General features: G+C 46.7%; 1 protein-coding gene across 1 annotated transcript; it reads left to right on the forward strand.

Moving 5' to 3' along the window:
• Nucleotides 1–5,390: 5,390 nt before the first annotated feature.
• SLC29A4 (solute carrier family 29 member 4) lies at nt 5,391–21,551 on the forward strand. The gene is made up of 11 exons (XM_087941993.1): nt 5,391–5,576; nt 8,154–8,329; nt 9,728–9,859; nt 11,194–11,307; nt 11,580–11,708; nt 11,934–12,008; nt 13,157–13,422; nt 14,487–14,622; nt 15,351–15,538; nt 17,153–17,393; nt 18,701–21,551. The coding sequence occupies exons 2-11, from the start codon at nt 8,164–8,166 to the stop codon at nt 18,841–18,843; spliced, it is 1,590 nt and encodes a 529-aa protein (XP_087798119.1). The 5' UTR covers nt 5,391–5,576; nt 8,154–8,163; the 3' UTR covers nt 18,844–21,551.
• The last annotated feature ends 1,315 nt before the right edge of the window (nt 21,552–22,866 follow it).

A 22,866-nucleotide genomic window follows, 5' to 3' on the forward strand; every position in this document is an offset into this window, starting at 1 on the left:
TGTTCCGATGATCAGCTGTGCCAGAATTCCCCTCGCTGTCTGACTGCTTCATAGTTAGCAGGATGGGGAGAGTCTCTGAGAATGTTATGCGACTTCCTCAAACAGCGAGAGGCGAAGATGTTGTCCAGGGCTGGTAGCTGGAACCTGATGATATTCTGGGCAGTTTTAAAGATTCTCTGTAGAGTTTTTTTGTCCGCTTCAGAGCTGCTCCCATTCCATGCAAGAATGCCGTATGTCAGGACACTCTCAATGGTGCTGCATATTTATGAGCCTCCAATCATGTCGGCCATCCCAAAATTGCTACTGGAATGAGATTCCTTCAGCTAAATTAATTTACTTAAAAGCCAAAAACAAAAAAAACAAAAAAAGCAATGAGGTTAGCAACTGAAAAGAAAGCAAAGAGGAAGCTAGCCAATAAAGATTTGGCTTTGATGGATATTTTTGCCTCTGAAATGAGAGGCACCCGAGGGTAAATTTCTCTTCCCATCAGCCACGACCAACACAAACACGAAGGTTCCTTTGATGTATCCACCTAAGAAATAAAGGATGAATAATGTTTTAGTTTGTCTCTGCCTTTCATTGTCCATGCTTCCTCTGTGAATTCAACAAGATGTGCATGGAATGGCATTCTCTTCTCATGGTGTCCTGGATATCGCTGCGAGTTTGGTTGGGTCAAGAGAGGACAACTGACCCAAGGTCAGCCAATGAGGTCCACCATCAAGGGGATCTCCCTTTCTGGATCTCTCCCCTCTAGACCTAATACAGGGAACCCTCGGGTTATGACCACAATTGAGGGGGGGGGGAGGGGAGGGGGAGGGAAGGAAGGAAGGAAGGAAGGAAGGAAGGAAGCCATAGTGGTGCACTTTTTACAAAGCAGTATTGCAGGCTGACTCTGCCCACTGCCCAGAGTTTGATCCTGACTGACTCAAGGTTGACTCAGCCTTCCATCCTTTCGAGGTCAGTAAAATGAGGACTCAGGTTGTTAGGGACAATAGGCTGCCCAGAGAGTGCTATAAAGCACAATAAAGTAGTATATAAATCTGCTATTGCTTGGGAGGGAGGGAGGGAAGGAAGGAAGGAAGGAAGGAAGGAAGGAAGGAAGGAAGGAAGGAAGGAAGGAAGGAAGGAAGGAAGGAAGGAAAGCACAGTGATGCAATGGTTAGAATGCAGTGTTGCAGGCTAACTCTACCCACAGCAGCAGTTCGATCCTGACTGGCTTAAGGTTGACTCAGCCTTCCCTCCTTCCAAGGTGGGTAAAATGAGGACTCAGATGGTTGGGGGGCAAGAGGCTGACTGTAAACCGCTGAGAGAGGGCTGGGAAGCTCTGTGAAGTGATACATGTGCTATTGTTATTGCAGGCTGACTCTGCCTACTGCTTGGAGTTCGATCCTGACCCGTTCAAAGTCGACTCAGCCTTCCATCCTTGCGAGGTCGATAAAACCCAGATTATTGGGGGGCGGGGGGGAAGAGTCTGACTCTGTCAACCTGCTTAGGGAAGGCTGTGAAGCACCGGGAAGCGGTATATAAGTCTTAAGTGCTATGGCTATTGCTATCAAACCGAGGCCCCGTCAATCCCCCCCCGAAATGCTGCCCAATCAACAAGCCAGCATAGACCGCGTCTTGTTTTGCCATCCCTGCCCTTCCCTAGCAACCTCCCCTCCCCCCACCCCGGCTCCTTCTGTCTATGAGGCTTAGATGTCAGTGGAGCTCCAGGCGCAGAGCTGAAGCATGCTGTCTTCTCTAGGCTTTGCACCCGTTGCCAATTTATGACCAGAGGAAGGGAGGCCGTCCACCAAGGAAGAAGCCCATCTTGAGTTTGACACGCCATGTTGGCTCTCGCTTCTGTCTTGATGGCGACATGAGCATGCACGGGGTTGGCCTCATTGCCATGACAACCGCAGATGAAGCCCTCTTCTGCTTTTCATCACCGGCTCAAGGCTTTCTCCTAAGTGGAGGAGGAGGAGGAGGAGGAGGAGGAGGAGGAGGAGGAGGAGGAGACAGCCCCAGCCTAATAGAGCTTAACTTAATCAGGGCGAGGATAAATTAGGTTTCCGTCCCTTAGGAGCCGGATGGCAACTAACAGTTAGGGCAGGGAGCCGAGTTAGAATTAGAATTGGGCAGAGAGTTTGTTTACTAGAGGTTCTCCCAACCTCTACTTCTCCATCCTCGGAAGAACAAAAAGAGGGTGGTTTTAAAAAAAATAATAATCAGATTTTCAGTCATGCCCTGAATGCTCGGGCTTCTTGGCACGAGATCAGTTGTTTGCTGTGCCATTTCCTTGCCTTGTTGGCAGTTTTCCTGGCATTTCCTGAGGGTAGGAGGTTGCAGGGTCTGGTTGCATTCTTTGTCGATTCTTTCTCTCTCCCTCCCTCCCTCTCTCTCTCTCTCTCTCTCTCTGGCTTTAGGATTGCAAACAGGCATATTTGTGACCTGTGGGGTTCTGGGTGTTTCCTGAGCTTGCTCATTTTCTCGCAGATGTTTCATTATCCAACTAGATAATATCATCAGTGCCAGGAGGGAGTTTGCGGAGAGGAGGAGGAGGAGGAGGAGGAGGAGGAGGAGGAGGAGGAGGAGGAGGAGGAGGAGGAGGAGGAGGAGGACGACGACGACTGTGGGGTCTTTCTTCTCTCTGTGCTTGGTTGTTTTCTTGCAGATGTGTCATGACCCAACTAGGTAACATTATCAGTGCTAAAAGAGAGTGGGATTTATGGAGAAGAGGAGGAGGATAGTGGATTCCTTGGTGCTCTCTGAACTTAGTGGTTTTCTTGCAGATGTTTCATGACTCACCTAGGTAACATCATCAGAACTAGAAGAGAGTGGGATTTACGGAGAGGAGGAGGAGGAGGAGGACTATGGTGTTCTCTGAGATTGGTTGTTTTCTTGCAGACCTTTCATGACCCAGCTAGCAACAACATCAGTGCTACCAAGGAGTGGGCTTCGCTCTCTATTTATACACTACCCTAGCAGTTTGCCCTGTCAACCATTCACAACTGCAACTGAAAAGAAACCTGCAACCTCTCATCGCACCTACAACCATCTCCGCATCCCCAGGATAGTCAAAGTTCGGGTGCTTGACAAGTAGCATGTATTTAGAATGATTGCATCTTGGTGTGTATGTGTGTGTGTGTGTGTGAGAGAGAGAGAGAGAGAGAGAGATACCCCATTAGCAACCTTCCCAGAAGATTTGTTTAATGACCACTGCTTGAGTCCCTTAACCACCCCGCCAACAAAAAGGTCGTGAAAAATCCGGACCCGTTTCCCTTCACAACCGCTTTGCTTAACAACAGAAATGCCAGTTGTAAGTTGAAGGATGACCTCTGGCTGCTTTGTTCAGAGGGCTTCTGCCTCTCTTTAGCTCCTCACACCCTCCATTTCATGGCTTTTCTCCTCCTTCGGCTGCTGATCACGCTCCCCCGCTCTTCCCGTTGGAGCAGGAAAGGCAGCCGGGCTTATCCATCCCATAATTCGTTTCCTGCTTTGCCCTTTCTCCGGCTCTTCCGAGAACAGCAGATGTGGCTTCTGTTTGTTGCACCACAAACAGCGCCTGTTGCCCAACTGACTTTATCCGCCACAAGGAGGTTTTGCGTGTGTGTGTGTGTGTGTGTGTGTGTGTGTGTTTGTGTGAATAGAATAGAAAATAGAATAGAATTCTTTATTGGCCAAGTGTGATTGGACACACAAGGAATTTGTCTTTGGTGCAAATGCTCTCAGTGTACATGAGAAAAAATAAAATATTCATCAAGAATCATAAGATACAGCACTATAGCGATATTTATAGGTTACTATAAGCAATCAAATCATACATAGGTTACTAATACGCAATGAAAACATACTAGGAAAACAAAACGATATAAATTGTAAAGATACAAGCAACGCGGTTATGGTCATAAGTGGGAAGAGATGGGTACTAGGAAGGATGAGAAGGAAGATAGTAATACAGTCTTACTAAGTCATTTGACAGTGTTGTTGGAGTTAGTTGTTTTAGCAGAGTGATGGCGTTTGCGAAAAAAACTCTCCTTGTGTCTAATGTTCTGTCTGAGACAATTCATCTACACAGGAGTATTTCCCACGCTGCTAATTTCTACCCCGTCATCCAACCGTGGATAAAACAAGTCCCAAGTTCGAAAATATTCTGCGTCTTCTTGCCCATTTTTAAACAGGGTTTTGCAATCTCTCGTTTCATGCCGCGTGGCCCTCCATGCTGGGTTGACCAGGAAACCAAGATGGAGGCTAACTATGATGTCAATGATACGATGTGACCGTTGTTAACAATATGCATATTGTGGCTACGACTATGTTTGTTGTCTTTTTGATATTCAAAACGAACTGTACTCAGACAACACGCTGTTTATACAGATATTGAGCTTTTTATGTTTATTAAAGAAAAAGATATCAGTAAACATTTTTTTTTAAATGGAAGCCCCTGCCTCCCCATTGCAACCTTCCCCCCTCATTTTTAACCCACGAGGCCCCCATTTGCATCGTGGTGGCCCCGCTCTTGACTTTTGGGGGATCCTACTCCTTGCAGACCCTTCCCCCTCTCTCCTACCCTCCCCATTCCCCCCCCCCATCTGAAGTAAGAGGTTTGCAAGCTGAACAAACGATGCAGGAGGGGGAAAAAAAATAACTTTATTTCTCCAAATGAAAAAAATAAGAATAATTTCCTCCCAGGAAAGAGAGGGGGGTGGAATCCAGGAAGGGAGGAAGATTCTCCCAGGAGGAGGGAAGTTAGAAGACAAAATTGGGGAGGGAGGGGGGCAAAACCCCAGCCCCCAAACTCTCCCACTTCTCCCCCCGCCTTGGGCCCTTCCCTCTTGGAGACCCCTCTCCTGTCTTCCAGGAATGGGGGAGCAGCACCCCACGCCGAGGGCTTTCGGCCTCTTTGCAAGCGAGAGGCGGGCGGGGAAGAAAAAGCATCGCTCTGCTGTCTGGTGAACCTGTCCCCCCCCCCCCCCCCCCACCCGTCGCCGTCGCCCCCCCTCTCTAATCCACCCACCCATCAAACTTGGAAACCAACCCGTTGCATGGCACGATCCGGCCCTGCGCGGGGGGAAAAGCTCATTCTGGTTTCCATCTCTATTTGGCAGCTTGCTGGGTTCAAAGGATTTCCTCGGGCAAGACAGAGGCTGTCTGGAGGGGGGGGGCAATCTCTGGGTGCTGTTTTTTTTAGGGGTGGGGGGAGAAGACAGGGAGAGAGACAGAGAGAAGAGAGAAGAAAGAGAGAGACAGACAGAGAAGTGATTCTCCCAGGCGAGGCGAAGAAGCAAACGAGGAAGGCGAGAACGAGAAAGCGGGTCAGAGGAGGACAAGAGAAAGACGGGAGGGAGGGAGGGAAGGAGGGAGAGCAGGGGGCTGTCCCTCTTTCCCCCCCCCGCCCGCACGTCCTCCAGTCGCCCCCTCCCCAGAAGGAGCGCGCCCTGGACCAGCCAAGGGGCGCCCATGGCAAGTCGCCCGGGGCAAGCGAGGCTTGGCCGGCTGGTGAAAGAGCCCGGGAGCCGCTGAGAAGGAGGCGGACGGCGCTGCGGCAGCAGGCGGGAACCAACGCCGGGAGCCGGGCGCCAGCAACCCGGGCAGAGGTGAGCCGGAGCCGGCCTCCGTGGGGCAGAGAAGGGGCGCTGGGCGGGGGAGAGAAAAGGAAAAGGTCGCGGGACGCAGAAGAGGGGCGCTGGCGCGCGCGCAAACCTGTTGGCGCCGCATCCTGTGGGTCTGGCCTTTGTGGGGCTGGGAAACAAAGGGAGGGGGAGGGTCGGTTGGAGGGGCAGGACGGGACGGGGGGGGCTCTGGAGATCCTGAAAACGAGAACATCCCCCCACCTCCATACGCAAAAACACGCCTGGGTACCAGCCTGGGTACGTGGCCTTTCCCCCTTTTCTGAGAAACCCACCCGAGCCCCCTTGGTGGAGCTCCCCACAGAGCCTGCTTCCCCCTCCAGCTCCCCCCCCTCCTCTCTCAGCCTGACCACCTGCCTGCCTTCTCCAAGCTGGCACCCTTGAGAAGGGGTCTGGATCCTTCTGGCAGGTAATTTAGGGAGTTGGGGTCCTAGCTGGCCCAGAGCAAATAGGGTGGGAAATACACCTGTTCTTCTTTCCCTGGATTGCCTTCCGGGATCTCCAGAGAGAGAGAGAGAGAGAGAGAGATCTCACTGGGTTGCACCAGGAGAGACTTCCTAAGTCCAGCTTTTAGGATCCCCATCTCAATCCGGGGCCCTTTTGTTCCATCCAGGAGAGCTTTGGGAAAGGATCCGGTTTGGGTAGAGATGGAGGCCAAGGGAATCTGTCCAGGTGGCCAAGGCGACGGGCACGTCGATTCTGCGCAAGATGAATGAAATGGGGGTGAAGAAACAGCTACTCACCTTTCTCTCGACGTGTCTTTGGACGGTGATTGCAGAAAGGAGAGCAAACCAGGGCACTTTTCCGTGTTCTACATGGGGCAGGAGGAGCCCCAGAATTGAGATCGGAGGATCTCAACCTCAGGAGGGGTTTTCAGGTGTGGGGTCCTTGGTGCTCTCTGAGCTTGGTTGCTTTCTTGCAGGTGTTTCATGACCCAGTTGATCATCAGTGATAGGAGGGAGTTGGGTTTGCAATGAGGAGGAGAAGGAGGAGAAGGAGAAGGAGGACTGTGGGTCCTTGATGCTCTCTGAATTTGGTTGTTTTCTTGGAGATATTTCAAGGCCCAACTAGATAACTTCATCAGTGATAGGAGGGAGTTGGGTTTGCAATGAGGAGGAGGAGGAGAAGGAGGAGGAGGAGAAGAAGAAGGAGGAGGAGGACTGTGGGTCCTTGAGGCTCTCTGAATTTGGTTGTTTTCTTGGAGATGTTTCATGGCCCAACTAGATAACTTCATCAGTGATAGGAGGGAGTTGGGTTTGCAATGAGGACAAGGAGAAGGAGAAGGAGAAGGAGGACTGTGGGTCCTTTGGTGCTCTCCGAATTCGGTTTTCTTGGAGATGTTTCATGTCCCAGCTAGATAACTTCATCAGTGATAGGAGGGAGTTGGGTTTGCAATGAGGAGGAGGAGGAGGAAAAGGAGAAGGAGAAGGAGAAGGAGGACTGTGGGTCCTTTGGTGCTCCCTAAAGCTTGGTTGTTTTCTTGCAGACGTTTCATAACCCAACTAGGTAACTTCATGGGAGTTGGGTTTCCAATGTGGAGGAGGAGAAGTATTGGATCTTTGATGCTCTTGGAGCTTGATTATTTTTCTTGCAGATGTGTTTTTTACCCAACTGTGAAGCATCATCAGCGATAGAAGGGAGTCAGGTTTCAAAGGAGGAAGAGGAGGAGAACTCGAGGAGGGGCCCTTGGTGTTTTTTTTCCCCTCTTCTCATCAACTAAAAAGAGTTAACATAACGTTAATTAAGCACAACTTCACCCGCTAACAATACCAGCTGCAAGTCTTCTTAATACCAGCTCAAACTTTAAAGAAAAATCATCTCCAGAAAAAGAGAACGTCATCAAAGGATGCTAGTCAGCTACCAAAAAAATTTAAAAAAAAAATGGAGTTTGAATTTTCACCTTGCCATATTTTCCCCCAGAGCAAAAGCCTATTTGTTTTTCCACTCTGCAGACGAAAAGAAGGCTTTGTGAAGTAGGAGAAGAGAGATACAGTGCTCTCTATTGTCAGCACCGAGAAATTCAGAATCTTGCTCAGATGTTATTCCAGGAAATCGGTCGAGTGCCGAGCTTATCAATGGTGCAAAATTTGCATGTAGGAAAAAAAAAACGGAAGGGTTGGGCTGTTGCTTCCAGTGTCAGAGGAGGAAAATGTGTTGTTCACAGTCAAATTCTGATTTTTGGACATCCGGTGGACTAGAACCTTGTTTAGGCTTTTGGGGAGTTTAAAACCCACCCCTCTCCTAGGAAAATGAAGTATTTTAGGATATACTAAAAAGGTAGTATATTTCCCCTAAAAAAAAGAGTAGAAATTCAAAATGTTGCTTGAATGGAAGAATGGATCTGATAACAGGTGGGAATCTTGAAGTCTTGAGGTCCTACAAGAACCAGGTTTCTCTGGTGCTTTGCACGCCCAAATAGCTGAAAGATGCTAACTCCACCCAGGAATACTTGCCTTCAAAAATAGTATTCCAGAATAAGTGTGTAATTCTGATGACCCACCGAGAACATGCATGGAGATGGTGCTCTTTTCTTCCAATGTCTAGGTCAATAGCCATGGGCTCCGTGGGAGGAGATCACCACTTCAAGGAGGGAAGTCCAGTGATGACCCCTGAAGAGAACATCATGATGAGCTTTAGTTTTGACAGCTACCAGCTGGAAGAAGAAGAGTTTCAGGAGAAGACAGGTCATACCAAAGGAGTCCTCACGTTCATGGAACCAGGTAAAAGTTGACGAGATGGCTTGGGACCTCTGAAAATGAGGTTCCCATGGAGAGTAGTGCTTTTTGGGAGAGCAACTAAACATTCTTCAGTGTTTTTAGATGTTGTAATTCTCTTACATGACCATGTCTGTCTATCTCCAGCTTAAGGACCTATGGATAGACTTCTGTTTGAGTTCCCAGGGTGATTCTCACCCAACCTGGCTTCCATCTTCATGAAGTTCTCTTAATGACCATTGAGCTTCTCACCTTCAGTGGACAGTTTGGGTCTCCCCTGGTTTGTTCCGGGGAAATTCTTTTCATTTTCGTTTTCTGCTTGCCTTTGATTAGAGCCGTGGTTACGCTTGGGATGAAGAATCCCGAGGGTTTGAAAAGTATAGGATCGAATAGAGTGACGTTCAGGAAGTTTGTGATCCTAGTTTTCAGTTCGTTGGATTGGAAGGAGCGAATCCTAAGCTTTGTGACCAATCCACAAACTGACGGTCTTTGCATGTCGGCAAAGCAAAAAAAAAAAAAAATTGAAGGAAGAAAATAACAGCAGTCATAATGTCAGACCTGCCCAGGGGTGGGATTCTACCGGTTTGGACCAGTTGTATAGAACTGGTTGTTATGATTCTGCACAGCTCGGAGAACTGGAAAATCATGCCCCTGGCTGGCTCCGCCCCTCTCCACCCGCCCAGTCAGTCCTTATTGCGCATGCGTGACATCACACATACCCGACATCACTGGCTACATTCTCCCCCACCCAGTCACTCCTTAAGGTATTTTCCCCTCCTGATGATCAGCTGTCCCCACCACACTCAAAACACCCCCCAGGAGGCTTCCCTGAGGTCCACGAGGCCCAAAAATGGAGCGCAGGAAAGGGTACTACAAAAAAATAAAATAAAAACCCACACCTGCCTAGCCACACCCACAGAATAGGTTGTTAAAAATTTTGAATCCCACCCATTGACCTGCTAGCACTTACACCTCGAAGTAGAAATGATCCTTGGCTCCATTTATTGAGAAAAGTATCAAGTGTATTGCAGTCATGCGTGGCCAGAACCGAGAATCGCACGCCAAAAATCCCTAAGTTCAACTTTTGCCTCTCTGAACGTCACAGACTCCTCCCCCTCCAATGGCCAATCAGGTTCAACCAAGATACTTTCAGAACGGTTGGTAGGCTGTTGCTTTCTTCTCCCAGCCGGTTGACCTTGAGGCATCATCTTAGGGAGATACTGCAGTTACTTTCGCTTTCCCCCAAGCATTCCTCTCCTCATCCCGTCCTCTCCGGAGTTCACGGCAGACTTTCACCGCATGGTAGCGAAGCACAAGTAAGCACAAGCTGGCAGCTGAAACTTAGTTTCACTTAGCGACCGCTTCGTTTGACTTGTTACCTTTCTGTTTTTTTTCTGGGCGTAGTCTGTGAAAACCCTGAGCCTCAAGACCGCTACCACGGAATCTATTTTGCTATGCTACTAGCAGGTGTTGGTTTTCTTTTGCCTTACAACAGTTTTATCACAGATGTTGATTACCTTCATCACAAATACCCAGGTAAGTGTCTTTTTTCGATACTCCAAAGTTCTCCGAAACATTTGAAAGTCTTCTTGTGGAACTCTTTTATGGAACGAAAGCTATTAAGAGTGGGCATTGTAACTGATTCTCTATATGCGTTCATAATGTCAGGATTCCGGCACTTAACCCCATGTAAATCATGAGTCTTGAGCCAAACTTTCAAAACCTCTCTGAACGTCACAGAGTCCTCCCCCTCCCCTCCTCCCCCTTCAAAAAGGATTCATTGGGAGTTAAAAGGTCTGGCATTGCCTGGATGTATCACAATCCATATTCTCCAATGGGACACATCCATAGCCAAGAGTCATCAATCATGCTCTCCAGTTAGAATTTTGCATGGCAGAAACTTCAGTCACCTAGTTACTATCTTTGAAAACATTGGTGGAATGCGGTTTCGGTTTTGCAGGCTGCTGCACTGCTCCCCCCTTCCTTTCTGTTGGCAACTCTAAAAAGACCATAGAAATATTTTATGAGTTGACACATAACACACGCCATGAGTTGAATGTTGTATATTTTTGGGTCCCAACTTTCTCATAAGCTTTGGCTAGCAAGGTTAGTGACAAAGGGTTTGTGGTCCAAAATATCAGGAGAACCACGGATTTAGGGATTGAAAGACTCTAAAACAGGGTGCCCATCTTTGCAACCGGTAGACTTCAACTCCCAGAATTACCCAGCCAGCATGGAATTCTGGACGTTGAAGTCCACAAGTCTTCAATGTTTGGACACCCACTCTCTAGAGATGCGTTTTTGTTTTCAAAGTCCCACTTGTTCAATTGAACATTGAGGTTGGGATGCCTCTTTCTTAAACCCAAGATAGTATTAATATATTAACATACGACAAGATCAATTTATTATTGAATTATTGATAAAGCATCTTGCTTTTTTTCTTCTTCTTCTTCATTAGTTTCCAGTTTTTGTTGAACCTGCCCAAGGAACATCAAAGATCTTCACTGCATACTTTTCCTTCTTATTTTTTTAAATTAAATTTATATGCCTACCCTGATCCTCCTTTTTTTTTCATCTGTTTACACCTCCCACCAAGCTGGATTGTGATTTTCTTGGTTTCCTTGGTTTAGCACAAGAACCTTCAAACTTGGCAAGTTTAAGACTTGTGGACTTCAACTCCCAGAATTCCTGAGCTAACATGACTGGAGGAGGAATTCTGGGAATTGAAGTCCACAAGTCTTCAAGCTGTCAAGTTTGAAGAGCCCCTGGTTTAGCGTCTTGTGTGAACTCAACCAATTTAACACATCCTTGTGAAGCAAGGCCCTGGTTTAAGATAATTGTATGAACCAAGCTGTTGTATCTTTCTGCAGGGACCTCTATTGTGTTTGACATGAGCCTGACCTACATTTTAGTAGCCCTGGTTGCGGTCATTCTCAACAATGTCCTGGTCGAAATGTTGAGTCTTCACACCAGGATCACCGTGGGTATGTTCAGAATCCCTCTGTCTTCTCCATCTCACTTCCTGGTTTCTGTTCTTCACCAAGGAAGTTGTAGAATCTTCTATATGTCTTCTCTTCCCCATGTCTTCCTCCAAAGTTTCAGTCAAATGTTCCAGAAGGAAGTCATACAGATGTTACCTGAATATTACTTCCTCTCAATGATCTCCATGCTGGAGAATTTATGTCAGAAGGAAAACATCTGGAATTTGTAGTATCCTTGTCTTTCTTTTGTGGCATGCTTCTTTCATTCATTTCAGGATATCTCTTTGCTTTGGGTCCTCTTCTCTTTGTGAGCATCTGTGACGTCTGGCTCGATCTCTTCTCCCAGCACCAAGCTTATGCGGTCAATCTTATGGCAGTGGGCGTGGTGGCCTTTGGTTGCACAGGTATGCGTGGGAATGGGAGTAGAAACTTTCCCAGCCAGTCTAGGAACAAGGATGTCCTTGTTTGAAACTCATGAATGATGTTGTCATTCTTGACCAAAAAGGAGTCAGGGAGGTGGTGGAGAAGAATAACTTATGAAAGATGACATCTCATAAATTGAAATCTAGTACTTAGATGTCATAACTCTCCTTCTCTTTTGCTTGCTCAACTCTCTCTCCCCTTTTAAGTGCAGCAATCCAGTTTCTATGGTTACACCGGGATGCTGCCAAAGCGGTACACTCAAGGAGTGATGACGGGAGAAAGTGAGTATTACCTTAATACTGTTCACTGAAGCCTGAAGGATATGTAGCAAGAGATCTTGCTCTGCCTGTTCAATAATTCATTCTCATTTCTGGGGCTGCCTTTAAAAATAGGAACATTCATCCCATTGTCCCAAAGGTGCTTTTTTCAAGAGGCAACTGGACTTTCTGGTTTTTCTCTGAAGATATTTTGCTTCTCATCCAAGAAGCTTCTTCAGAGCTTCAGAGGTGAAGAAGCTTCTTGGATGAGAAGTGTCTTCAAAGAAAAACAAAGAAAGTCCAGTTGTCTCTTGAAAAAAAAAACATCTTTGGGACAACCAGGACCTGGATGTCTGAGAATCTCCATAGACCTTGAAGAAGAAGTTCCGAGGAAGCTTCTTGGATGAGAAGCAAAACACCTTCAAAGAAAAACCAGAAAGTCCAGTTGCCTCTTGAAAAAGCACCTTTGGGACAACCATGACCTCCATAGACCTTGAAGTAGTTCTGAAAAAGCTCCTTGGATGAGAAGTGGAACATCTTCAGAGGAAAAACCAGACAGCCCAGTTGCCTCTTGAAACAGCACCTTTGGGACAACCATGACCTGACTTCTCATGACTGAGAATCTCCACAGACAGTCATCCCATAGGTGATTGCTAGTGTCTGCCCAACAGTAGGACTGACCTGGTTGGTCAATTCCAACTGAAGGCACTGAAAAAGAAAAGAGTTAAAAGCAGCTGGAAAGTGGATGTGGTTCATCCTGAAATTAGTGGCCTTGTCCTTGTGGTTTGTGCTAGAGAGAGACAGAGAGAGAAGAACCCAAGAGTACAAGAGACTTCAAGGATGTGCCTCAAGGAACATAGGAGCCCCTGATGAACCTTGCCTGATGATCGTTTTTGCCTCTCTGGACACATGCAGAGCTTAAACCCTGCTTAACGTGGTTCACTAGCACTAATAATCAAAACTTGGGAACTATTCTGTCCTTTCCTTCATACATCTTTACAGTATTTAATGGGTTGGACAGAAGAGATGAGCAGCTGAGATATATGGGGAACCAGGAAGCTCTCTTGACCTCTTGCGAAGGAAGCCAAGCCTTCGCAAACTCTACTAATGCCATTGTCCGTAGGGTGGTCTTGGCACTAACACCCAAACTCGACTCCATCTCTTCCTTCCAGGCACTGCTGGGGTCATCATCTCCTTAAGTCGCATCTTCACCAAGCTTCTTCTGTCCGATGAGAAGGAGAACACCATGATCTTCTTCTGCATCTCCATTGGACTGGAGCTCACTTGCTTCCTCCTCCACCTCTTGGTGAAACGAACCTACTTCGTCAGGTATTACACCTCCCGATCCCAGAACGGGACCTCTGAGTTTAAAGGGTCAATGGACAACAGCACCGGATACAGAGTCCACCATGACGTCACAGCAGAAGACATCCGATTTGTAAGTGGTGGCCAGAAATGCTTTGCTTCTTGGGTTTTGCATATTTGAGACATTTTTCACTAACCTCCTGGAAAGGTTATCTTCTGGAAATATTAGGGTTATAGTTTGGAGAATGGGTTTCTTACTTGACACATTGGGAGGATGGATTTGAAATAGTATGGATGGAAATAGCTTCTATGCCCCTCCAAGATCACTTTGATCAAACATGGCAGCAAAAGTAATGTAATATTCCTTTCTTTTTTCTTTTCCTTCTCTTTCCTTCCTCCCTCCCTCCCTCTCTCTTCCTTCATTCTTCCCTCCTTCCCTCCCTTATTTTCCTTGTTTTCTTTTCTCTTTTCCTTCCTTCCTTCCTTCCTTCCTTCCTTCCTTCCTTCCTTCCTTCCTTCCTTCCTTCCTTCCTTCCTTCCTTCCTTCCTTCCTTCCTCACTGCTGGAAAACCTCACCAGCCCGAGCATCACCGTTAACAATAAAACATAAACCAACATGCAGTTGCATAAATATTGAAAAGTAAGCTTGCCTAAAGAGTGTAAATCTAAGGATTGGTTGAAGGAGAGAAACGGAGACCTCTTCTGGCGAGTGAAGTTAATTCAAATGAGTTCACACTGACAAAATCCACCTTCGAAGTGGCAGGGAAGAGTGAGACACTTCAGATCTGGTCAGAGGGGTTTGTGGTTCTTTGCGGGATTGCAGCCTCCCCTTTTGCACAGGAGATGGCCATCCGAGGAACAAATCATCCAAAGAGCTACCAGCGTGGTTGTTCTGGTTAAAATGTTGAGTACAATTAAGAAGAGGCGGGTTTAAGTCTACTTTTAGCTGCTGGTGGTCCTTCTTTCTGCTCAGCCACCACATACCATTTGAGCTCCCAGAGATATGAATGAAGAAGGATTGGATGGATGAATGAATCAATGAATACCAGGAGAGATTTATGTAGGATTGGTACATTGGGTAAAGTGATTGTAAGAGATCTTCCAACTGTTATTATATCTTCCAACTTCCAACTATTACAACATCATCATCATTTTTGGCTGTTAATGGTTGCTATTTCTCTGTCCTTTCCCTCCAAGGAGAATCGGCCTCCCAGACAAAATGCATCTCCTCCCGACACCTTTGGGGATGCAGGTGAGCTGGCTGGTAGCGGCACTTACGTTAGATTTGACGTCCCTCAACCTGAAATCAAAAGGAGTTGGCCGAGCTTCAGAGGTAACTATATCGGAGCCTCAAGGGGAAAGGCCGAAGATTGATGATAGTTCTTGAAAGCTTGTTTTTGTACATTTGGTTCTCTCTTTTTTTTTTTTTACAATTGCCTTTTTAGGGAGATCAAAGGAGCAAAAGTGGGAGGAGAGAAAGGGAGGGAGGGAGAGAAGAAGGAAAGAGAGAGAGAGAAAAAGGAAGGAAGGAAGGAAGGAAGGAAGGAAGGAAGGAAGGAAGGAAGGGGAAGGAAGGAAAACAAAATAAAGAAAGGAAGATAGAAAAGAGAAGAAACAAGAAAGAGAAAGAGAGAAAGGAATGGAAAAGAGAAGAAAAGAGAAAGAAAGAAAAAGAAAGAAGGAAAGAAAGAAAGAGAAAGGAAGGAAGGAAGGAAGGAAGGAAGGAAGGAAGGTAGGAAGGAAGGAAGGAAGGAAGGAAGGAAGGAAGGAAGGATGGATTTGCAATCTTTCTTTCGGCAATTATACATACCAACCGTCTCTCTGAAATTACATCAAAACTCCCTTCTTTCCACCACCTATTCTAGGTCACCTACACCAGGGGTCTCCAACGTTGGCAACTTTTAAGACCTTTGGCCAAGAAATTCTAGGAATTGAAGTCCACAAGTCTTAAAATTTGCAAGGTTGGAGACCCCCCCTGACCTCCACAGTTGCCAACGAAGGCAACAAGCCAGGATGAAAAGCCCTTCGTGGCTTAACCTGCATTTCTCTGGATTCTGACAGACATGATGCTCCACCGCTACGTCGTCTCCCGTATGATCTGGGCCTACATGCTGTCCATCACCATGACTTACTTCATCACGCTGTGCCTCTTTCCTGGGCTGGAATCGGAGATCCGGAACTGCACTTTGGGGGAATGGCTGCCCATTCTCATCATGGCCGTCTTCAACCTCTCTGATTTTGTGGGCAAGGTAAACCCTCCTGCTTGGCCAGGGTCTTGCAGAGTGGCTCGATGGCCTGAGCACCTCTTGGGCAGAAGAAGACCCCCCCCAAGTCTTCAGGGGGCGAGGTCACAGGGTCAGAAGTGCCATCCATCCACTGGGATTGGAGACAGCTGAGATCTGGGATATGTACCCTTTGGTAGAGGGTCTTTCTGATGGGGACACAGGATGAGCAGAGTGTCAGCTTTGGAAGCCATATTGAAAATAGACGCTCCCATGCTGCCACATTCTGAGCCTGGGAAAGTGGGTGGAAGTTCTTGGGGTATACGTACTTAGACAAAATAACATTCTTTTTCTAGTTCAAGGTCATGTTATTGTGCGCATAAGTGAGGGGAAGTCTTCAATTGGAACGGATGGTGATTGAGGCATGTGATGCAATGATGGGTGTAGGGCCATGATGGTGAACCTATGGCATGCCACAAATGGCACCCAGAGCCATTTGTGCCAACACGCAAGCTGCAGGCAAATTTATTTCACTGGGCATGTGCACCGCCTCACAGCTGATTTTCAGCCGGTTTGAGGCCTTTTTCGGCCTCCCAAAGGCTTGAGGAAGGCTTCTGCAGGCTTCTGCAGGCTGAAAACTAGGCCCGTTTTGTCATTTCCTGTTTTTCCGAAAATACCAGAAGTGACGAAACAGGGCTAGTTTTCGGCCTGCAAAGCCTGCAGGAGCCTTCCTCAAGCCTTTGGGAGGTCTGAAAAGGCCTCAAATTGACCGAAAATGAGCTTTGAGGTGCAATGCATGTAAGGGGGCGGCGGGGGCGGGGGTGGGGTGGGGATTAGGGACGTATGCATAGGGGACGTGGGGGACGTGCATTGCCTTCTGGGTGCTGGCACACAAGTGCGAGCGTGGAAGCACACACACAATTTTTGGCACAGGAGCCCCAAAAGGTTAGCCACCGCTGGTGTAGGGAGTTGGATTTGTAGTTTTTACTTATTCCAAGGAAGCCTGGAACTCGGGATTTCCCCCAGTTGTGCCAGGTTACTATCCAAATAAAAGAGAACATTTGAGCGACGTCTGTTTCAGATTTATCGGTTGGGGTGGAGGTTTTCTGGAACAGTGACACAGAGATGGAGCACGCAGGTGGTCAGATCAAAGGGGAGAGGGAAGATGACAAGAATCTCTTTGATGTGTCTTCCTCTCCCTTGGTGTCTCTGACCCTCGTTTTTCTCTCTCTCACACACACACACACACCCCGCTCTCGAGTTTCATCTTGCATTCCAAGCAGAAACCCGAGCTGTTCTCTTGGGGAAAAGACTTCAAAACTAGGGGTGTGTGGAAAGTGGCTTGAAAATCAATTAAGTGGGCAAGTTCAGAAGAAAAGTTTCCACTAATAAATCCCAGCTGAATTCTTAACCTGGGTTTGACAAGGGTACAGAATCTCGGGTCCACCCGGTTAAACAAGCCTCCCCACATCGTGGCAGTCTACCTGCGAACTCCCCAACAGGTTGGCCTTTTGGCCTTGGTGTGGGAGAAAGCGGCCTAAAACCGGATCCAGGAAATCATTTTTTTGGAAAGTTTCACAGATTCGTTATGAATTCGGTTGTCCTCTTTTTTCCTCCCTCCGTGTTTTTTTTTCTCTCCAGATTTTGGCGGCGTTGCCTTACGACTGGAGGGGAGTCCCCCTCCTTCTCTGCTCCTGCCTGCGGGTGGTCTTCATCCCTCTGTTTATCCTCTGCGTCTACCCCAATGGGAAGCCCACCTTTGGCCACCCGGCCTGGCCCTGCATCTTCTCACTCCTGATGGGCATCACCAACGGTTACTTCGGCAGCGTCCCCATGATCCTGGCGGCCGGGAAAGTGAGCCCCGAGCAGCGGGAATTGGCAGGTTAGTTAGAGCAGGGGTCTCCAACCTTGGCCGCTGTAAGGCATGTGGACTTCAACTCCCAGAATTCCTCAGCCAGGCTGAGGAATTCTGGGAGTTGAAGTCCACAGGTCTTAAAAGTAGCCAAGGTTGGAGACCCCAGAGTCAGAGCAACCGTTGTGCACACCTCTCCCGCTTCTCCCCCCAAGAATTGTCACATGCCGTTGTCAGAAAAGAAGGCCGGAAGGAGTTTTTAGATCACAGGAGGGACAATGTTGGCCCTGGCATCACTTAAATTATTATTTCGGTAGGACAAGTACAGGGTTGAGCAGGGCTTCTCACATCTGGACTTCCAACTCCCAAAATGCCCCAGCCAGCATGGGGAATTCGGGGCATTGAAATCTGCCCACCTTAAAGGTTCCTAAGTTGACAACTACCATTGTAGAGAATCTCTATGTTGTTATCATCTCTCTCATTCCTGTATCTATATTGTCGTTCGCATTTTCTGTATCTATTATCTCTTTCTCAGATTCTATATCTATCATCTATTATCTTTCTCTCCCACTCTCTGTAACTAACTTCTATTATCTATCATATACCCTATTATCATATATCTATCCATCTATTCTATATCTGTATCCATAATTTATCATCTATTTCTATCATCTATGTGTATCTATCTATCCATATCTACCTCTATCTCTATCATCAATCTCTATCTATCTGCAGCTATCATCTATCCATTCATATCTATCTCTATCGATAATTTATCATCTATTTGTATCTCTACCTCCATAATTTATCATCTATTTCTATCATCTATTTGTAGTTATCATCTATCTATCATCTATCTATCTATCTATCTATCTATCTATCTATCTATCTATCTATCTATCATCTATCTCTATCTGTCTGTCTGTCTGCCTGCCTGCCTGCCTGCCTGCCTACCCATCCATCCATCCATCCATCCATCCATCCATCCATCTATCATCTATTCATATCTATTTCTATCAATAATTTATCATTTATCTGTCTGTCTGTCTGTCTATCATCTATTTTATTTTCTTATCTCTCTCTAATCCATCACCTGTCTCTCATTTATCTATATCTATCCATCCATCCCTGTTGAGGAGAATATCTATTAAAATAAATTATGCATGTGGTCATCCTTCAAACAAAGACATGTGCATCATGAGGTCATCCTGCAAAGGACGTCAATTGTCTAACTGCCTTACTTTGCAGGATGATGTCCCTCCTCACCCTCCCTTGACCTTCTCCAAGGGGAGACTCAGGGTTGTAACCATTTTTTTCCCTCCATTTCTCACTCCTAGGTAACACCATGACAGTGTCTTACATGTCAGGGCTGACCCTGGGCTCTGTGGTAGCCTACTCTGCCTACAGCCTGACCAGCACTTCTCCAAGTTCCTGCCTCTATCCAGGGAACTACACTGCCTCTGTCCTAGATGGGAACTGACCGGACTTATCAGCGGAGCGCTGACGTCTAGGCACGCCAGGCAAGATGGCGGGGTAGGGGGAAGGGAGCCTGCAGGCACTGCCCAAGATCTTTCAGGATCCGCATGGAAAAAATCCCAGCCACATCTTTCATCCGATGACCATGTGTACGATATACCCATACCCATCCTCTGCCTGGGTATGACCCCATGTGGCTATTCTTCTGCTGCAGGTTGCGTCGTCCCCGTTCTTTCCCAACCAGGTTTGAGTGGGGCATTTTCTCCAGGTGATTGTTACATGTCCTCTACAGCAATGCCCCCCCAGTAGCCCTCAAATCCACCGATCAGAGTAGTAGCGTCTCGCCCATGCCATGAAGGAGAATGCCTTTAAGCTGTCTCTTGCTTAGTGTTTGTTTTAGCTGCTCGGGTCTACAGTGGGAGGACACCAGGCTGTCTCCCACAAAAAGGAGAATTCCCAAACTTGGAGACGGGCTGAGTTTGAGGGATGATTTTTGCATGGGGTGATGGGAGTTTTAGGAGTCAAAGGAGAAAAACAGGGTGAAAAAAGTTTGGAGGTTGAATCATGGCAACTGGACTAAATTTCCCTCGTTAGCTTGAGGCGTTTCGCCGTTTCTCCAAGCAGCATGATCAATCGGAGCAAGTTACAGGTAGTCCTTGATTCACAACCACAACGGAGCCCCAATGTTCTCCGTTTCGCTAAGCGAGACATTTGCCCAAGTGAATTTTGTCCTGTTTTTACAAGCCTTCTTGTAGCAGTTGTTAAGGGAATGGATGCAGTAGTGGATAACCCGGTCGTTAAGTGAATCTGGCTTCCCATTGACTTTGTCAGAAGGTCGCTAAAAGGGGATCATATAATCTCCGGGATACTGCAACCGGTCATAAATACGAGTCGGTTGTCAAGCATCCGAAGTTTGATCACATGAGCATGGGGCGTATGGACAGAAGTGTGGGAAAACAGTCATAAGTTACTTTTTTCAATGACGTTGTAGCTTCAAATAATCACTAAACAAATTGTTAAGTCAAGGACGACCTGTAATGCTATTTTTTCCTTGCTAGAGCTACGACTAACACAACCTCCATACCATGTCCGACCAGGCTTGTTAGCTTAAAATCCAGATTGCAAATGGAAATTCTTGGTTTTTGCAGGGAAAAAACCCAAAAGCTGGTATGTGACTTTTCCTGCAATAATACTCCACTCTAATATTTAAAATACAACCTGTTTTAATTGCTCTCCCATTGAAAAAGAGAAAGGGAGACCTCCTGCATACATAGCACCACAGGAGAGGATTCTAATCTCTCTTAAAGTTAGTCCGTGGGACATTCACGGATGAGGTTCTATGTTATATCTCATAAACTATGTTGAAAAAGCAGCAGCTATGTTGTGTCGGCTGACTTAGAAGCTAAGAGCCATGTTGTATGAAACCAAAGACCAGAAACCATGTTAAGGGCCGTTCTTGCCATATATTTGTGGTTTGTTTCCCATTTCTGTGTTGTCCACGTAACCGGAGCAGTTGAATTCTACAGCACAGACAATAGGGTTGCTCGTTTTACATTTTTGCAACTTTTTTTTTTTTTAAGTTGGGTTGTCCCTAAACCCACTGAACCGGTGGTAAAACCTTTTGAATCTCACCACTGGCTGTGCTGTTTTTTAGCTCAGCTGAGGCACGGCCATCTGCTCTGCCACACAAATCGGTGGAATTAAAAAAAAACAAGGGAATAGAGGAGAGGTAAAAGCAGGGGTGGATGGGCAGAGCCAGCCAGAGGTGGCATTTACTGGTTCTCCGAACTACTCAAAGTTTTTGCTACCGGTATTCCCGAACCGGTGCGAACCGGCTGAACACCACCAGTTTCTCCGCCAGGTTGGCTTTGGGGCAGAAGACCACAGAAGCTGAGAAATCACAGTTCTCCTGAGGTCAAGGTTTTACCTAAAGATCTGGAGAGGCACTGGACAACACATTCTAAGGGGTAGAATCGAAAGTTTCGTAAAATAAGGATATCCCGGGGTTGCAAAGTGGCTTATTTGCAGCAATTTGTTTCGTGACCCTTTTTTGGGTAGACGCAAAGGCTGCAGGAGTGTCTCTCTTCCCAAGATCTGAACTGAGTTTATGTAGGTAGGATTTAAAATTAGCAACCGCGGCGCAAAAGTCACAGGTTGCCCCCTTCCAGTCAAATTTCTGGTCTCTGGATAAATGTGTGTGGCCTCCGATGAGAACAGCATATAAAAATACTGCCAAATAGCAACCCATCTGTTTGGAGATTTTTGTAGCCCTGCAAGAACCATGTCTCTATCTGCTACCTTCAGCCAAGTAACCAGGTTTTGCTCCGCGTGGGTGCTTTATCTGCCTTGTGTTATTTGCCAAACCCCTTGCTATGAAATGGTTTAGGAAACGTTGCAAATCCTGAACTTTGGGGTTTTTTTTTATTCGCACCAAACATTCAGCCAATATCTCTGGTGGATGCGTGAGAAGATGGCCGTTGCAGATTGGAGAACCTGCAAAAATTCATCTCGGGGAAAGAAATCACAGTTTGCTACTCGAGATGAGGACTGCTAAACCTAAATTTTGGGCTCAGTCCAAAAATGCTAGAAACAGGGAATTAAAAGCAGGATTTGAGAGAATTTGTCTCCGGGATAATCATTCCTTCAAATCATTCCTTCGGAAACCATGGTTAAAATTAAGCTTGGCTTAGCGTTGTGGGAATGGCTGCCAGTGCTCAAAACTTGTTTGTATGTGAAGTGTGTTTATGTGTGCGTGTTTGTGCACGCACACACATGCACATAAAAATAAGGTTGATCTATATATCCACTTGCCAGCCATTTTTCCAGGATCATCGTAATAAAAATCCAATTTAAAAAAAAAAATCTAATCACAGGTTTGATCTTTCCATGCATGCAGACCTCTTTAAAACAGAGGCATGCCCAAAGAGACCATTCAGGAGAATTTCCTTGACAATTAAAATAATTAATCAGTGGAACAACTTCGCTCCAAAAGTTGTGGATGCTCTATCACTGCAAGCTTTCAAGAACAGACTGGACAATTGTTTCTCTGAAATGCTAAAGGGCAGTGGTGGCTTTTTGGGCTCCTGTGCCAAAAATTGTGTGTGATCTTGCGCGCTCGCGTGCCAGCACCCAGAAGGCAATGAACCCCCCCATCCCCTGTGCATGCGTGCACAATTCCCCCCCTCCCCATGCTGCCTCCTTACCTGCACTGCACCTCACAGCTGATTTTTGGCCAAGTTGAGGCCTTTTTCAGCCTCCTAGAGGCTTGGAAAAAGCCTATGCAGGCCAAATAATAGGCCCCTTCTGTCACTTCCGGTATTATAGGAAGTGATGAATTGGCCTATTATTCGGCCCGCAAAGCTTTTTTCAAGCCTCTGGGAGGCTGAAAAAGGCCTCAAATTGGCCAAAAATCAGCTGTGAGGGCACGCGCATGCACCGCGAGGTAAGTGCCTGTAGCTCGTGTGTCGGCACCAATGGCTATGCATGCCAACTGTAGCACGCGTGCCATAGGTTTGCCATCACGGCTATAGGGTTTCCTGCCTGAGGAAGAGGGTTGGACTAGAAGACCTCCAAGGTCCCTCCCAACTCTGTTATTTCATTTCAACAAGCCCTTTGAGATCAAGGGTATCCCTTCTGGAAAGGCTCCAAGAGAGAACATCCCAAGGTGGGCAGCCAAGAAACTCAGCACACACACACACACACATTTAAGGCGACAAGGCAAAGAGAAAACAGAAAAATCCCACCGCTTCATTTTTTTTTTTTTCAAGATTTCTTTTCTCTCTCTCTCTCTCTCTTTTTTTTTTTATGAAAAAGAATCACACATCATACAGCAACGAACAGAATGCAAAAAAAAAGGGAGGGAAACAAATGAAAACATTTAAAAAAAAAACAAAAAAAAACAAACAAACCACAAAACAGGGAAGGAGGGAAGGAAGAAAAGGACCCAAAAAAAACGAAAAAAACAAAAAGCAGAAACATGTGGCTCCGTTCCTCTCTCGATTGTCTGCAAAAATCCTTGTGTTCCATA

Source organism: Pseudonaja textilis, chromosome 14, assembly GCF_049901715.1.
Source record: "Pseudonaja textilis isolate UNSWEBS1 chromosome 14, rPseTex1.2, whole genome shotgun sequence".
Lineage (NCBI taxonomy): Eukaryota > Metazoa > Chordata > Lepidosauria > Squamata > Elapidae > Pseudonaja > Pseudonaja textilis.